The sequence below is a fragment of the Protopterus annectens genome, chromosome 16.part0, assembly GCF_019279795.1.
Source record: "Protopterus annectens isolate FY-2018-M chromosome 16.part0, PAN1.0, whole genome shotgun sequence".
Lineage (NCBI taxonomy): Eukaryota > Metazoa > Chordata > Ceratodontiformes > Protopteridae > Protopterus > Protopterus annectens.
In genome coordinates this window covers 385,337,383-385,356,447 of record NC_056750.1, presented here as the reverse complement: position 1 = coordinate 385,356,447, position 19,065 = coordinate 385,337,383, and the positions used below count along the sequence as shown (strand labels likewise).

Sequence of the window (19,065 nt, the reverse complement as noted above, 5' to 3'; positions counted from 1 at the left end):
ACTCAGTCCTAGACGGATTGTCAGAGGTGACCTCTGTCTGGCATTCAAGGCCATCTGAGACTTGGCCTTGATGGAGTTGCATATCTGTAAGTCAAACTTCACTCATGCAACCCATATACAAGGCTTCAACCTAGTCTGTGACATTAATAGAACTTGTCGGCAGGATATATTTGTGTCCCAATGACTCCCCTGTCTGTGGAATAGACTCTCTCCCCATGTCGAGCAGAGTACCTCAGTAGCCCTCTTTAAGAGAAACACAACTGGACGGGAAACAGAAAATATACCCCTGGGATCCCACGTGTCCCTGCTGGACAGGGAAAATGTGCTGTCTTTGTGGGAACATAGGTGAAATTCTTGGCTAGGCCTATAAGGGGCAATAGCCTAGTATCATCCTACAAACCTAAGAAAGCTGGTTTGGACAGTTCTGTGATAGTTCAGTGTTGCAGAAACATTGTTAGAATTAGTTCAGGCTATGTACAAGAACAGGATGACTCAAGTGCTATTAGGATTTGGACTCAGAGAGAGGTTCTCAGTAGGAGTGGGGATTTAGTGTTGAGCCCTGTGCTGTTCATAATAGTGGACTACATTAGCAAACAGGTTGGAAGGGACAGATCAACAAATCTGCTTTATGCACAGCATGTGGCATTACAAGCAGGATTGTAACAGATAATTCAAATGATAGTGTTTGGAATGCAAAACTGAAGGCACATGGAATGAAACCTAGTACAGGCAATAACATCTACTATGGAAGCAAATGAGGGAAATCTGAAGAAGATGAAAATTGAGATAGAGGGAGAAATAGTGGAACAGATTAATGGCTTCAGGTTTCTGAGAGGTGTGGCTGAGGAGAAAGGAGGTTTGAATGAGGAGGTCAAAACTAGACTCAGAGGGGGATGCAGCCATCTAGAACAGCATGTCAGAGGTAGTCTGTGGCACAGAATGCTAAAGAAGCTGAAAGGTAAGCTGTACAAAACAGTGGTGTGTATGACCAGTGCTTATGTATGGTACAGAAACCTGGGCAGTGAAGGCAGAAAGATTGAGGAAGCTAGAAGTGATACAGATGAATTTCTTTAAATGGGTAATAGGCTGCACACTGTTCAAAAGATGGATTGATGATGTTAGAGTAAAAGCCAGAGTAGCACCAATTGCACAGAAGGTCAGAGAAAACATATTAGGATGCTTCAGAAATAGGTGCCAGAAAGCAGATTATTTGGTGAAGATTTGGGAGACAAGAAGAAGGAAAGAGGAAATTAGGGCATGAGAGAAGGCATGAGACAGGCATGACTCTCAAAGAAGGTAAGACAGCAACATTGAATAGAGAGGTGGCAACAGTTGACACTGTACCTCAACCTCATGTAGAAAATGGGAACAAAATGGGTGGATGATTGACTACGACCTTGTAACAGTGCATTGTAGGCTCATGCAAACATCAGTCCTGAAGTTAATAATAAGCAAATATTTTTAACTTAAAAGTAGCTGCAGCAAGAAAGAAAATGACAAGGAATTAGTCCTACTCTTTCTATTCAGCAGAGATGCACAAGCACTTCACCATTTGCTAGGTCATGACTTTGGTGATATAATGTACCTGTGCAGCACTGGATAGAATGGCCAAAATAGTATTTATAATGAGGAGGCGTTAGCAAGCTTTGAATACAGTATAGGAAGGAAAATATAAGAGAAATCATTTTTACAAACTGTCATATGGTACAAAAGAGACTGCGCTGCTCCTGCTGCTGCATGTGGCTTTTCTGGAAAACAACCAGATAAGGTGGGATTTGTGTTCTCTTATTTCAAGTCAGAAGCCATACTTTTTATTTTATGTATTTGAAGATGCATAATTATGGAATATAGCAACCATGATTGTTAATCTGCAACTGCATAGCTGATGGCACATATTTCTTTCTTGCATATTCTGTACTTTAAGGAGCTGCAGGTTTGAAATGGAATCTTTTGTCTTTAGAGCTCAGGTTTTACATACCACTCCATAACTCTTGTCTACAAATAAGTTAATAAGGACTGTGTGGGAATTTTGTTTCAGGCTCTGTGGTTGAATTCTGATCCTAGTACACAAATCTTTTTTTTTTTTTTTTTTGCACAAGGAAGCATACAGTCAAAAATGATAACCCTAATGTTAAGGCCAATTATGGCCCCAAAATGATGTTAGAAAAAATATTACCCATGCTTATATCTGTCAAGTGCTGCTAATTATTTGTTGACTTCTTTATTCCCATAACAAAATAGCCACATGTGTTAGGTAGAGCATAGCAAAATATGGTATTAGGATTATGGTTTGGACTCCAGAGGTTAACGTGGGATTTGTTACAGTACATTGTGGGATAATTTGATGTTCACCATATAGATCACTGCTGCAGTACTCTTAGCTATATGGGTTATATTCTGCCAAGATGAATGGAATGAAAATGCAATGGAAGGAAAAGATTTTTCAGCCCTCCTTTTCCAGTTTTTCCAAGAGAAGTATTGGCAAAAAAAAAAGAATAAACAGTCTTAACAAAATAGAAGTAAAAAGATATTTAAGTAGTAGTAGCAAAATGGTTCCAAAAAGAAGTCTTGAACTTCCCAAAAGCAAGGATAGTCCATCAAATCTGAATGATTATTCAAGAGACCATGTAAACCCCTCCTACCTTGGGCACTTTTTTCTTCGAGAAGGTCTGAATCTCCATTTTTCTCTTTGGCAACAGATAGCTTCAGACAAATTGGTTCTGTAGATCATTCACCAAGGTTACAGATGGCAGTTGGAGGGAATTTCTCCTTTAGAGGGTCATTCCTCATCCTCCAGATCAGACTATTTTTTTTACACCAGTTCTTTTTCATATGCTATCCCAAGGAGTGATAGAATGTGCTCCTTCTTACCAGGTGGGGAAGGGGTTTTATTCAAGGATGTTCTTAGTGCCATTTTTTTATTCAATGGCATTCTTAGTGCCAAATAAAGAAAATGTTTGGAAGCCAGTTCTTTAACTTTCTTCCTTAAACCTATTTGTGATAGTGGCCGAATTCAAAATGATGTCACTTCACAGCCTGTTATGTCTTCTTCCTCTTTCAAGTTTCCTGGTAACACTAGACATAAAAGATACTTATCACCATATCTCTATTCATCCAGACTTCAGATGTTTTTTTACAGTTTTGTGTGTCAGGATACCATTATAAGTTCTATGCCTTAGCTTTTTGACTATCCACTACACCAAGAAGGTAAAAGTGTCTAGCCCCAGTTATAACTCGTTGTAGGCTACAGGGTTTCCACATGTTTCCATATTTAGACAACTTGCTTATCTTTGCAGACTCTCAAAGTGTCAGAAATCTCTGTCTTGGTTGGGTGAGAGACCTCTTAACACAAACTGGGATTCCAAGAGAACATTTAACTTTGACTCATTCACACAGGATTGTGTTCCTGAAATGTCAACTACACACCTCTGTTTAAAGAGCATTCCTGTCACAGGAAAACATAGATCTTTATCTAAATCTATTTCAAAGGTTTTCCACTCAGAATTTGGTCACTGCAAGGTAATACTGCAGGATTTGGGGTTTCATGGCATCTGTGATTCCCTCGATACCCCTGGCAAGACTCCACATAAGAAAGGTACAGTAGTATCTGAAATCTCTTTTAGTCCCAGCATCAACACACTTTCTTTTTGAATCCCAGTGCTGGGGTTTGTAAGAAGAGAAATCTTTGGTGGAGAGAGCAGATATCCTTAAATCCAGGCCACTCCTTCATTTACCACAGATACTTCTGACTTTTCTTTGGGAGCATTTTCAGGAGGGAAAAAAGTCAAGGGGTGTGGGACAAAAACAACAGACACGAAGATACAAATATTAAGGAGGTTGTCTCACACATAAAGGCACTTGACTCTCTGAAGCATCTTTGTTCCTCGTGATCTCTTTAAGTAGTTATAGAAAATACTGCAATCATGAATATATTACCTCTTTTGCACACTAGCCATGTTCGCTTGGGATACAGCTTTACAGTGAAATCTCACATTATGAATATCCTACATTTTGTCAAAACTAAATTATGTGGCAGACAAGCTGAGCAGGATCAGGGCAGACCTTTATGAATGGAAACTAGATTGGGGATTATTCCAAGATTTGATCCACCTTTTGGGAGTTACACAAACAGACCTGTTGTCTCCTCTCTGAACAATCAACTGGCAAAATTCTTTTTCCAGATACCATGAAAGAAGGCCTGGGCTGATTACTTTTTTTTTTTTTTTTTTTTTTACCTTGGACAGAACTTTCCTGTATGCTTTTCCACCCTTTTCACTAATATCCAAGATACTTCTGAAGATTCAGAAAGAATCCTCTAAGATCATTGTAGTGACCGTGGTGACTCTCTTCTGGCCCACAAACAGGGGTTCTCCCTTTTTCTTGATAATGGCCAGTGGCAATTACCACAAGTTTCATCACAGACTGGATCTAGTCACAGAGAACAGTGCTGTTTGATAATGCCAACATCTATTAACTTCAGTTGACTGCCTGAATGATAGAGTCTTGAAATGGTATTTGCTTAAGAGGCCTAGAAAACCAGTGGCTTCATCCTTAGAATCTTAATTTTGTGTTAGAGAAACTAAGACTTGTTCCATTTGAACCATCTAATCTGGCTGACATGAGGTTCTTAACATGGAAAACAGTTGTATTGATTGCTCTAACCTCTGCAAGAATGGTATCTGAGTTACAAGCTCTTATGGTGAGTTAATCCTATATAATTTTCCATAGGGACAGGGTGTCTTTTAGAACTAATCCCCCTTTTATGACTAAACTGGTATCTGAGTTTACTTTAAGCCAAACTATCTCTCTACCCCTTTTCTTTCCTGAACCTAAAAATTTGGAAGAAAGGATACTACATATCTTGGACGTCCACGGACAACTCCGATACTACCCTGACAGAGATAAATATTTCAGATCTTCAAATCAATTGTTCATTTCTTGTGAAGGTAAGAAGGGACAAACTGTGTCAAAACAGACTTATTTCCAAATAATTGTCTAAGGCTGTTGCCTTTTGTTATAATCACATTTAGAAAGTATTACAGTCAAGATCAAGACCCAGTCTAAAGGGGGCTTTCTTCATTTATGGCTTTTTGGAAAGGGATGTATTCTGTAAGTATTTTGGAAGCTGCTACTTGATCCTCTGCACATGCTTTTCCAAAGCACTATAAGCTTGATTCCTTCTCTAGGTCCAGGTCAAGCTTTGATAGGACCATTTGCCTGGTGTTCCTGGATACCCCTTTTTTCCACCTCTTGAAAGTTAGCTGTGGTAATAATGTAACCAAATATCTAAGGCTACTGCAGCAGTGATTAATATGATGGACATAGTACAGTCATGTAAGTAAAGCTTACCATAACAGTAGAGGTTTGAATTATCACTGCTGCAGTAGATGCTTCATCCACTCCCCTTGTTTTTCGGGTGTGTTTTTTTATGGTATGATATGGATTTTTTTTGTTCCTAGCATGTGTATGGATTTTTCTTTTCTTTTTTGTTTCTAGGGTCGTCCTTCAGGGCTTTACCTCTGTCTCTGCTTGCAGGTAACCTCTGAAGGGTTTTGACCCCAAACTTATCGTTTAGTCATCTCAGCTCTAGGTAGGCTGTGTGAACCTCCTTTCCCTCATCTAAATCCTGGGTAACTGTCTCAAAGAAGTCCACCAAGTTTAGGAGGCATGATCTGCCCTTAACAAAGCCAAACTGGGTAGGGTCCAATGTTTGGCGGTTCCTAATGTCTCTGTTAATGAGTTCCATGATGATGCGCTCCATAGCCTTGCAGACCAGACTAGTCAGGCTTATAGGGTGATAGTTTCCTGGGTCCATTGTGGCTCCACCTTTGTGGAGCAGGATAACTGTTGCTGTACACCACACTATGGGGTACGTAGCTTGTAGAGAGGCTGAGTTTCAACAGTGTGTTTAGGTGAGGGGTTAGTTCATTTTGGAGCTCGTATAAGATACAGCCTGAGACACTGTCCGGTCCCATTGAAGTTCTGTTTTTGGCTTTGGATAGGGCTGTATTAACCTGTGTGTCAGTAATTGTCGGGGCTCTACATTCTTCCGGTATGGGTATGGGCTCTTTAGAGGTGAAAGGGGAGTAAAGTTTGCACTAAACCTGTCTGCCAGAATGTTGGCAATATCAGTTGGTTCAGTGTATTTTGTGCCATTCTGCATTAACTCAGAGCAGATCTGAGAGTTTCCACTTAGGTTCTTGACATAGCTAAAGAACGCTTTGTGGTTATTTTTGGAGTCCTTGGCAATTTTTCTTTCAAAGCTAGCCTTGGATGATTTAATGAGGGATTGTAGTTTCTTGCTGATACTGATCAGGGATGTCTTTCCTTCTTGGGATTTTACTCTTTTCTGTACTAGTTTTCTCCTTCTATTGTATAGCTTATTTATGGCAGGGGTCCACCAGACTGGTTTCCTTTTCTTGGAGGAGTGAGTCTTGGTTTTGCTTGGGATAGCACAATCCATGCATTCTTGCAGGTGCTCATAGAGTGCCTTTGTAAGGGATTCATCAGCTTGGACAGCATTGTCCTTTAGCATGGGAACTGTGAACCTTTCCACCTCGGTCTTAAGTAACATGAAGTTTGCTTTTGAAAAATTTTTAACGGTGGTTTCCTTGATTGGGGGTGGGGGCGGAATGTGGATATCCAGAGTGATTAGTCTATGGTCTGATCTAACCAGTGAAGGGTTGACCTCCGGTGTAGAACACCAGTCGCCCATGTTGGTGATGACCAGGTTCAATATGTTGTCACCTCTGGTGGGGGTGATGACCAGTTAACCCAGGGCGTTCGAGTTTATAAATTCTAGGAAGCACTGGGCAAGGGAGTTAGTACTTGAGTAGTTTTCCCAGTTAATGTTTGGGTAATTGAAATCACCCAATATTAGGGCGTTTGGTAGGACCTTCATATTTTCCAGTGTCTCCAGAAATGCAGAATGGGGGTCTGGGGTCATGGTGGGTGGTCTGTAGCAAACTACAATTTGAATTGCAGTTTTGCCCATTGTTAGTTGCACATGAATGATTTCTGAGGCATTGTGCTGTGCCACTAACCTGGAGGTGTGGGTATCCTTGATGAATATGGATACACCCCCGCCTTTTGTGTTTCGGTCCGGGTTCTGTGGCTGAAAAGTAGGGCATGAGTTATAGCCTGGTAGTGCTGGGGTGCTCTCTAGAGCCTTAAACTAGGTTTCTGTTACTGCACAGATATAGATGTTCTCCATACTGAGGAGTGCCTTGAGTGCATGCATTTTGAGGTTTAGACTTCTGGCGTGGAGTAGCATTACCCTCAATTTTTGGTTACTTGTGCTATTTACGGTTGTGGGTTTGTCTAAAATGGCACTATGGGGCTGCAAAAGCCTTGGCCAATATTCAAAAGCCTAAGGGTGACAGGTGCAAGCCATCTCTTGTGAAGCAACTTGGCTTGTCGAGCATGTCATCCTAGGTGGACAGATACTGGATCCCCTTTGAATGACACCAGAAACTTAGCCAATTGTTGAAATTGATATTTTTTTTCTTTATACTGTGGCATCATTCCTGGTGAGGGCAGGATGCTGGTCAGGGTCATATCGGCCTGGGCTGCGTGATCAGAGAGCTCTTCCATGTCTTTTTTCATGTAGGCCAGGGAGGTATGTCTCAGGTCATTCACATCAACATGGACAATGACAGAGTCATATTTGTACTTGTTCTGGAGTGACCTGAGTGCTTGTGTTATGTGGCAGATCTTGGTGCCCGACATGCAGCTAACTGCAACCTTCTCCTTGTCCAGCCTAGTTAGTTGGGACATCAGTGTGCCTGACTATAGAGTCACCTATTACTAGTGTGTTGGGCATGTTAGTTTGCCTTAAGGGCTGTGATTGTGTGGCACACTGATTATGTGAAGTATGTGTTTCATGGTTTTTGATGGGGTGTAGAGGTTGCTTGGGTGTCTGCTTTGGAGGTCTCTGTTGCTTTTGCAGATTTTTATTAAGAGCCTCCAAGTATGTTTTCATGTAATTATGTGTGTCATTTGCCGGTGTTAGTTTAGTAGGTCTATGTGAGACTGGTGGTATGTTGCAAGTATTTTCCTTCTCCTCTTGACTGTCAGTTCCAGTCTTGGGTTGAGAGAGCGTTGCCTCCAATTTGGCTGTATAATTGCATCTCTCGCATATATTAGTGGTGGTAGGAGGAGAGGGTTGTCTGTGTACATGAGGCAGTTGTAACATTGCCTCAAAATTCCCAGATTCACCAGTTGGACTGGAGAGTACACCTGAAACTGCCCTTTTGACATGCCTGAATAGTTAAAGTGAGCTGTTTTACTAATTGGCTGGTAGGGATGATTAAAGAGCCTTGTCCTTCTGGACAGTACAGGGGTCTAATGCTAGGGTTAATTAGTGCTTGCTATGAGTTTTGAGCAAGTGCTGGGCTGTGAAATTAATAGTTTGAACGCTTAAGTTGAAAGTTTGTCTAGTTCCAAGGGAAAAATTGAAGAGTACACTTCGTGGAGCTGGGAATCGTTTAACCCTAGCTGCCCAGCACGCAAAACGACGCAAATGCAGTTTTTATAGCAGTTTAATGAAAGCGATATAAATTACCCCAAAATGGCCAATAAACTACTAACTTCTGGGCTAAAGCAAACAAGGTGCACAAATTTCAGAAAGAAACCAGAAATTCCCAGCTCAGAAGGGCAGAATCTAGCCTCTCCTCCCATAAGAATGCAGACCACAAACCTTCTTAATTTAAAATAACTGGCCTGAAGACCAAGTGCTTAAACCAGAACTAATGCGCTTTTAGAATAACAGACACTGAGCCTTCAATCAGCAATTCCCAACTTAGAAGGATGTAAGCCTGCCACAACAATGCAGTCCCCAATCCTTCTTAATGTAAAACCACTGGTCTGAAGCCCAACTGCTTAAACCAAAAGGCTTAGAATAATAGTTGCAATTTAATCAGGCTACTACCAAGCAGTAATAACTTCAGCAGAAAAATGCAACTAAGTACTTTTAAGAAGAAGCACAAGCAAAATAAGGTAATAAAGTGGGAAGAAACACAATTATAGTAAAAGCACCCCAGCGCTACCAGGCTATACCTCGTATCATGCTTTTCGGCCCCAAAACCCGGGCCGAACCACAAAGGGAGGGGGAGTGTCCATATTCATCAAGGACACCCACACCTCCAGGTTAGTAGCAACACATGAAGCATCAGAGACCATACAGGTGCAACTAACCATAGGCAAAACTGCTATACAACTGGTAGCATGCTACAGACCACCCTCCCAATCTCAAGAACCCCAATCAGCCTTCCTGAAGACATTGGAGGATATGAATGTATCACAAAATACCATCATACTAGGAGACTTCAACTACCCAAATATAGATTGGGTCCATTATTCTAGCCCTAATACCCTAGCCCAAAGGTTCCTGGAATTCATAAATTCAAATGCACTGGAACAACTAGTCACCTCTCCCACTAGGGGAGATAATATACTAGACCTGATCATCACAAACATGGGGACAAAATACTCCACACTGGAAGTATACCCCTCACTAGTGAGACCTGACCACAAACTAATCACCCTGGATGTACATATCCCACCTCCACCCCCAGCACAAAAGACCACCGTGAAAAACTTCTCAAAAGCAGACTTCACTCTTCTTAAAACTGAGATGGTATCCTTTAAGCCCACTGTGCCAGTGGATACCACATCCCACAATGCCAAATCCTTCACAAATGCTTTTTATGGACATCTCCAAGAATGCATGGATCATGCAATCCCAAACAAATCCAAGTCCCTCTCCACCAAAGGTAAGCATCCTGTCTGGTGGACCTCAGCCATAAACAAATTGTATAACAAAAGAAGGAAGCTACTGCATGTCAGAGCAAAATCCCATGAAGGGAAGACATCTCTGATCAACATTAGCAGAAAACTACGTTCTCTCATAAAAACATCCAAGGCCAACTTTGAGAGAAAAATCACTAAGGACACTAAAGATAACCACAAAGCCTTCTTCAACTATGTTAGAAACCTGGGTGGAAACCCTCAGATATGCTCAGAGTTGGTTCACAACAACATAAAATACACTGAACCCACAGATATTGCCAACATTCTGGCTGACAGGTTCAGTGCAAATTTCTCCTCTCCTTCACCCCCAAAAGAAGAAATACTTATCCCAGCTGAATGTAATCTCCCTGTCATCTCAGATCTCCAAGTGAGAACTGCCCTAAACAAAGCAAAAAACACAGCATCAATGGGACCTGACGGTATCCCGGGTTGCGTGTTACGTGAACTCCAAGAGGAGCTAAACCCACACATAGAAATGATATTTAACCTTAGCCTTACTTTGGGATATGTACCTGAACACTGGCATACAGCAACAGTGGTCCCACTCCACAAGGGGGGGTGCCTCTACAGACCCTGGAAACTACTGCCCCATAAGCTTAACCAGCCTGGTCTGCAAAGCTATGGAAAGAATCATTATGGAACTCATAAACAGAGACATAGGGGACCTACAGACACTTGACCCCACCCAGTTTGGCTTTGTAAAGGGCAGATCCTGCCTTTTAAACCTGGTTGACTTTTTCAAAACAGTCACTAGAGCCATTGATGAGGGCAAAGCAGTCCATACAGCATACCTGGACTTGGCTAAGGCCTTCGACACAATACCCCACTCGGGCATCATAGATAAGCTCAACAGCTTAAAAGTAAACCCTTATGTCACTAGATGGGTTGCAAACTGGCTAAAGGACAGAACCCATAAAGTTAAAATTGCTGGAGCAATGTCAGACTCAAAGCCAGTCACAAGTGGTGTCCCACAGGGATCTGTCCTGGGACCCCTCTTGTTCGGCATTTATTTCTCAGATGTTAAAGCAAACATGGGAGGGCTGTGGCTGACAAAGTTCGCAGATGACTGCAAACTAGTCGCCATAGTCGATACACCAGCAGACACACACATCCTACAAAAAGGTCTCACAGAAACGGACAACTGGTGCCGGAGTCACGGCCTTAAACTAAATGCCAAAAAATGTATAGTCATCCCCTTTGGGAAAAACAAAGTACCCACAGATTATCACATAGACAGCAACCCACTGAGTATGGAAAAAGTAATCAGAGACCTAGGGACCCAAGTCGACAGTGACCTCTCATTTGACACCCACGTTGCCAAAGTGGTTAGAAAAACATTCTACCTTGCACACCTCATCATGAAGGGATTCACATCCAGATCCAAGGATGTCATTGTACCCCTATATTCCTCCCTCATCAGACCCATGATTGAGTACAATGCCCCATTTGGTATGTACCTCACCCGGCATTTGCAACAGCTGGAGAGACCACAAAAGTACCTCACCAAGAGGATCAAGGGTCTCCAACATATGTCTTATTCTGCCAGACTAAAGAAACTTCAGCTCTATTCAGTAGCATACCACCTGCTCAGAGGTGATCTCTGCCTGACGTACAAGGCCATGTCCAATCAGGATCTGATGGACATGCTCCACCTCAAAAAATCCAAATCCATCAGGACCACGAGAGCTAAAGACTTAACCTCGACACAAGTATGAATAGGACATGCTGGAGGGATAGATTCATAACCCAGAGGCTTCCCATGCTTTGGAACAGGATCTCAGTTCGTATTAGGCAGAGCCCCTCACTGACTCTTTTCAAGAGAAATCTTAATGAGTGGATGGGAGATCATAAGTTTACCCCAGGGGTCACATCTGTGTCACTACTAGACAGGGGCACAGTAAACTAATTCTATTATATAAGGGGACCTTCATTGTGTCACTACTAGACAGAGGCACAGTATTCTAAATTTATTCTGTACAATTTTTGTACCATTTCATGGGGTGGCAAAAGCCACATCACTATGGCTAGGCTTACAAATGCCCCAGGGCAGATAGCCTAGTACTATACTATGAAACTATGAAACTATAAAGTGCAATTTTTTAATTTATTTTTTTATAACAATAGAAAACGAGCAAACTGATTTAAACAAATTACCCAATTAACCAATAAAAAAAAATTAAAAACTGAGCCCTGTTCCAGCACTCTTCAATATGACAAGTTCTAACCGCACACCCCTGCCACTAGGGTGCAAGGGAACCTTCTCCAAATGGATTAGTGCTCAGGTTATGCAAACAAAGCTAGATTCAGCAGGCCTGAATCTAGTCTATGCTACAGCAGACAAGGTGCACCAATATCAGAAAAACAGTTCAAATAATCAGGCACAGTAAGCCTTTAACCAGAAATTCCCAGCTCAGAATCTAGCCTCTCCTCCCACAAGAGTACAGACCACAAACCTTCTTAATGTAAAATTACTGGCTTGGAGCCCAAGTGCTTAAACCAGAACTAATACACTTTTAGAATAACAGATACTGAGCCTTCAATCAGCAATTCCCAACTTAGAAGGATGTAAGCTACCTGTTCTGTCGCAACAGTGCAGACCACAAGCCTTCTTAATGTAAACAACTGGTCTGAAGCCCAAGTGCTTTGACCAAAAAGACTTAGAATTAACAGTTACAATTTAATCAGGCTACTACCAAGCAGTAATAAATACTGCAGAATAAACACAACTGAGTACTTTTAAGAAGAGGCAATAACAAAATAAGGTAATAAAGTAGGAAGAAACACAAATACAGTAAAAGCAGATAGTGTAAATTTGTTTTATATATATATATATATATATATATATATATATATATATATATATATATATAAAACAATAGACAAGGGAAATATAAAGAATATTTCACGTTATTTTGCACATCTGCAATCATCTTTCTGTGCATTGTTCGAGCTGTGCATCCTACAAGTAATGCAACCTGCAGATTTTTTTGTCTGCAGTAATTAACGCAGACAGGGATATTTTATCAAGTGGAAGTGTAACTGCTTTGCAGTTTGATTACAGGGAAACAGCACAACATTTGAAATTATCAGGATTAAATAACATTTGGAACAGCAACATGGTCTTATTTTTCAGATGCAAAATTCTGTATGTGCTGCATGTTGTACTATACCACTGCTACAGTCTACAAGTTCTGTTCTGTATGATGTACATTTAATGTGGATAGGATGTGGGAAACAGATTTTAATGAGTGGAGCTAAGATAGCTTGCTTTGTACTTTGTAATAATGGGGAAACAAGTGTAATGCATTTTAAAATAGTCTCAGAAAAGTTGCATGGGACAGATTTTCTAAGAGTATAAATATTCTGAATAGCATACCTCCTCACTAGTATTAATGTTAAAGTTGGCTTATTTGGTGGCACATCATGTTAAACATGTATTAATTTTAATACTTCTATGCTTTGATCTTTGATTTGTATTCATTTGCTTTGATCTTGCAGGCCTTGTAGAAGCATCTTTGTGACTGAAATAACATGATGTACATGCACACGTGCACAACAAAAAAAAGATCACCTTTAGATGGGAAAAGGAGATAGGCTTCTTTTTACTTTGTTTATAAATTTCCTTTGGAAGTACCAATGAAGGTCTGTTGTTTAAACATCCTCAGTTCACACACATGTTCAACTTCATTGTTGGCATAATGGTTAGGGTACTTATCTCATAGACACAAGATGCAGGGTCTGATTACCTTTAGGATGTTAAATTTGGCTATGCTTAAAATGAACCTCTTGCTTGCTAATGAGATGCTCAAATCCTATTATTGATACAGCCCATTTTTATATATAAAAAGGTTCAGTTATCTCTTTCAAACTTAATAGTATTTTTCCCCCCACTGAACAGAAAAATGGGGTGAATAAAGGAATCTGTCATGGGCATATCATGTGTAGAAGGGTGTTAAAAGGAGATTTAAATGGCAATCAGCATTTTATTGAAAATGTTTCCTTGTTATACTCCCTATGTTCATCTTTTAATTTACAGTTGTGTCTTAGTTAAGTGATGTATTTCACAGATCAAAAGATCTATTAGAAAGAGGATTATAGAGCATTTCAAGTTTGTTACATTGTGAATCACTAAATTGTTATCGATGCATATAAAAGAGACACAGAAATACAATTTATCTTGGCAAGCCCATTAGACACGCAGTCCCCTTTTAGGGGCAGCATCTGGTTAATTAACTTAGAGTCACACAGTAGGTAAATGAGACCAGGATGGGGAATCAAACCTACTTGCTCAGGGTCTAGATCTAACAGCACATAGTCGTAACATTGTATATTAAACTGAAGAGAATTCTGATATTTTTAAGTTTTATGTGGTGCCCATCCCAAATATTTACTGGGGAGAGAAATCCTGGAGTTTTGTTGCAAACTTTGGAATCATATGATTCTGAAATATGAGGTCAGTGGGACGTCATGCAGAGGTAGTCCGTAAGTCTGTTATGTAAACTAAAGTTATATATTTCCAGGAGCATACACTACTTGGTTGCGTGCCCATTTGACCAAATTCCAAATGACTTAAATCATATCAATAAAAATCCCATTTCATTGAAACACCTTTTAATTAAATTCTATATAACTGAGATGTCAGACAGTAAAAATCACCCAAGGGAAAATATTTCAAAGAGATTTTTTTGGGAGTGGGGCACAACCATACCCCCCCTACTATTCTAAGTCCATGGTTGAGCAACTGGGTGGAAAAATAAAAATACCACACAGAGGGAATCGCTGTCAACACACAAACAGAAACCATACCAGAAGTGATTATGCATAGGTAACACCAGTCAACGTATAAAGCTACTTCACGTACTTCTACATATTCTACTTCTAATTTACAGAACCATATGCAGCTATGCCATAGTCAGTGAAATGGATCTCAGTCAAATGGTCATTCAGCTGAAAGGACTTTAAACTCTTTGGATTCCATCATTTGTCATTCGGTGAAATGTACATACAACCAAATATGGATGGATTTATATATATTTAAGTAATTTTACTTCTTCAAGTTAACCGCTGTTCTGCTTTTTTTTTTTTTCTTTTTTTCTGTGGAAGACCAGATAGCCTGTTTTATTGTTTTGATGGTAAGTTATGCTGCTGTGATACTGTCACACTGCTGTACCTTCTTAACATCCAGGATTATGCACTGTAGAAGGGGTAAGTAGCATGAAGTTGCCTCCATTATGTATTTTTGAACACCAATGTCATTGGAGGTCCTCTTAATACTGCTTTGGCTGGCTTCAAATAACTATTTTGGAGTTGCTCTGATAGATTTGTCCACCCCTGAAGCACCTATAGAGGCACTACCCTTATCAGGATACAAGGACTTGAGTTTTCTTTGCCTGTGTACACTTATAGCTTTTTGGGGATAATCTCATTCATTTTTCCAGTTTTTTTCTGATCCCTGGGCTTGATAAAATATTTCTTGATTGATTTCTGCTCTAGAAATTTTTAAATGTTTCTTCATTAAGTAGGAATTCAAAGCCGGTAAACATTTTAATTTTGTGGTTTGAGCTTGCAGCATTTTCATACTCTTGTTATGGCCAGAACCTACAGAGAACAAATGTTGAGTGTGGTAATCATTTTTCCTTTGTCTGTAACCTGCACACTTGTTCATGGACTTTATGGCCAAAACCATATCTCTCATGATTTATTTGATGTTGCTTGAAGAAATCTTAAGCTGTGCCCACTTTACATAAAAACATTATTGGAACATGACATGGGCTAGTGGTGTTTAGAAGGAAGTGAAACACACTGTGGGTTGCACAAGGGAGCTTTATAAAACCTACATTAAAAGGTAATGATTGCCTAAACTGAATAGAATCTAAATCTAGATCAGCCTCAAGCAATACCTTGGTTTTCACAAGACCTGCACTCATTCATCATATGGGAAATCATTAGTGAAACAAATTTCAGATAAATAACAGAATACAGAAATTGGGTAAACAAATAATTATAATTTACTACTGGTCACTTTCACCAAAGTATATTATACTGTAATAATGTGGAGAGGGTATGGAATTGAATAAAAGATGGTATAAAGCCTCTGCAAATTTGTATAATTTAAACAATAAGGTATACTACAGGTAAAATAAAGTACATGATATAGTATTCTCGAAATGTGGGCATTAAAGGAACGGGTTTCTTGGGAAAGGTAGCTCTTGAAGTAAACTACTGTCTCAAGAGGATAGTTCAGTGGGAGTGTGTCTGAATTTGTTGTGATAATTTTTTGTCTTGTAGTTCAAATGGTTTGCAGATATTAATAATACTACTTATAGTATTTTTATATCTTCAGATTCAAAGATTTTCAGTCCTAAATTGTATAAAAGTAATTCATAGTTTGTACATGGATCACTGAAGATTAGGAACACTCAAAATAATATTTCTATACTAATGTAGGAGGAATTAACTTGCTTTTCTGTATCAAACCTAGCACCTAGTGCATAAAAAATCTAAATGGTAATGCCTTAACAACGTCCTGAGTTACACATTTCTAGTTTCACTTAGACTGCTGTAGTCTTTATTCCAGCATATATTCATTCTTGCACGGTGAAGAAATGAGTAAAACTATCAAGAATGATTTTCATTCTAAATGTATTAGAATGAACAGGAAGTTATACAAACTAGGTGACTAATATTGTTGGCACTTCATTACAGTCTCAGCTATTTTTTTTTATTAACTTACTGACTACAAAGCCAGGAAGTAGCACATACCACAGGCTAAATATAATGAGGAAGTCAGAGTAAGTCGCATGTTGACTCAGTGCACTAATAGCAAACAGTTTAACCTTATATGTACTAGAACTAAATCAAGTTAGAAAACATAAACTACTATGTTAAAAACTCCTTATAACATAGGATATAAATTGTACATTAAGCAAGTCTGTACACACACACACACACACACACACACACACACACACACACACACACACACACACATATATATATATATATATATATAGAGAGAGAGAGAGAGAGTATATTTATACACATACACACCTATACACAAACATACGCATGTGTGTGTGTGTATATATATATATATATATATATATATATATATATATAGATATAGATATAGATATATATAAATATAGTATATCATTAGAAGAAAATAAAAATGTGGTTGAAAGCATCACTATTAATGATGTGTGACTTGTCTGTCTGTAATGTTAATGACTATAATAAAAACAGTTTCCTTGCTTAAAAATTGTGTCAAATAAATGTTGCATCTTATGTTCTCACTGCACAGTCTGTTATGATAATTAATTTTAGATTATACTCATAAATAGCACTGGACCAACATTTTCCACCAACAAAATATATATTAGCTAGTCACATCACCATTAAATTTGCAATGAGTGGCTAACATCTGATAGAAAATGGAAACTAAATGTACTCAGTATTTTTTTTTTTGTTTTGTCTGCTGCTTCTTTTTGATATATGTATTTTCCTTTGTAGATGCAGAATTTCTTCATATCTATTAGGAAAGGAAACTGATGTAGTAAAATGCACTGGCATTTTTCATAATGTGTTTGTTTGCATACACTATAATGAACTTCAGTTAACAGCCCGTTCATTGCAATTACACCCAGCACGCCTTTTTATATTATCAAGCTATTCACCTCATTTCCCTTTTCCTTTCATAATTATGTATATCCCTTTTGTTTATACTGGATTATACCATCTTCTGACATCATTCTTTGAAATGCTGTAATCAATAATGCATGTATATCAGATAGCTTGATCTCTTTTCATGACAAAATTAAATTATTCTCTGTAATGAAAGACCACATCAGTGCAACGTCTTACCTGACAAGCCAGCTGAGACAAGCAAAGCAATAACGGTGCCCACATAATGTTTGCTGAGCCTTTTTTAAGATGTTTTTGCAGTTACAGCAGAGATATTTTGGTTCTGGCACATCATCACATATATTTGTTGGGTAACCTGAAGGAAACTCATTCTCATCAGGAGAGGAAGAAAAAACATTTTCTGAAACTCGTTTGTCATTCTCAGCCATTTGAAGTAAACCAGTAGTTGCTCACTTAGAAACAAAATCGGAGGTAGCTGCTGTAGTGCTTGATGATGTTCTCAAAGTACATGAAAAATTACTCTTCTGTAACGCAAGTCATTCAAATTCGATCAGAATGCACATTCTTTAAGTGGAACAAAACTGGTCAGCTCTTACGTACTGGTTTCTGACAGTCAGAATTTTACTGATTCATTAATGCAAGTCTGCAGAGGAATTTTTATTTATTTTTTCCAATAAATGACCTTTAAATATCTTGTAGCATTCTTTCTAGCTCCCACATATCACTATACAGCTACAGTCTCAAACTCCTACATAATTTATAACTTCTCATGAGCTGAGCATTTGAACATGTCCCACTTAATCATTTTTTAGAAAAAATATATATGACAATACAGAAATGCTTAACTAATTAAAATTCTTACAGGGTACATTTTATATAAACATTTACTTCTCCCACCTCCTGGTTCTCACCTTCTTAAACTTTTTCCTTCTGTAATCTCACTGCCCCCAGCTCTGATCTCACCATTGGTTTACTACTGGAACCACTTCCCAAGTTAGGGGATAATTGAGGAGGGTGAAGACATGACTTCAGTTGACCAAATGGGAATATGAGACAGCCTCATTCTAGTGCTATCTTTCCTGACAGATGTGGACATGCTGTGCTGTCCCTAACCTTCCTTTCCATTTAGTGGCTGCCAGATGTTTTACCCATCTACAACATCTTGGGTGCCACAAATGACCACTTCCCTTCTGTCACAGCCCTGAAGCGTAGTGCAATTTTTTGTAATCTGTGCCCATATACCTCTTATGGCTGCCACTACCACCTTTGTTAACTGAAAGAGTGCTTCTGACTATATCTTTGACAGCTTCATCCTCTTAATCCCACCACAGTCATCTCCTTTAGTGTCCATGCTTCCAAAATAAACCCAAATGTATTGGCCTACAGTCTGGGTTCTGTCCATGTATACAGCATAGTCAGATTATTTTATTTTAAAGCTTAAGGGTCTCAGCAGTGATTTAAAATAAAGTGTTCAATCAATAACAACTTTTCAGCTTACTGTACTCTCTATCTACTGAGAAGTGCAATGATCTAGAAAACATGGGCAGTCTATTTTTATTACATTTAGCTTTCTTCTGACTTAGATTATTTGGTGAAACTGGATCCATCATG

General features: G+C 39.1%; 1 protein-coding gene across 1 annotated transcript in view; it reads right to left on the bottom strand.

Annotated features, from left to right (window-relative positions):
• The window catches only part of LOC122790310 (TNF receptor-associated factor 1-like), a 661,767-nt gene extending 643,632 nt beyond the window's left edge, over positions 1–18,135 (bottom strand). The window contains exon 1 of the mRNA XM_044057827.1: positions 17,674–18,135. Coding sequence (XP_043913762.1) covers positions 17,674–17,882 — 209 coding nt within the window. The 5' untranslated portion in view covers positions 17,883–18,135. The remainder of the gene's footprint in view (positions 1–17,673) is intronic.
• Between the last annotated feature and the right edge of the window lie 930 nt (positions 18,136–19,065).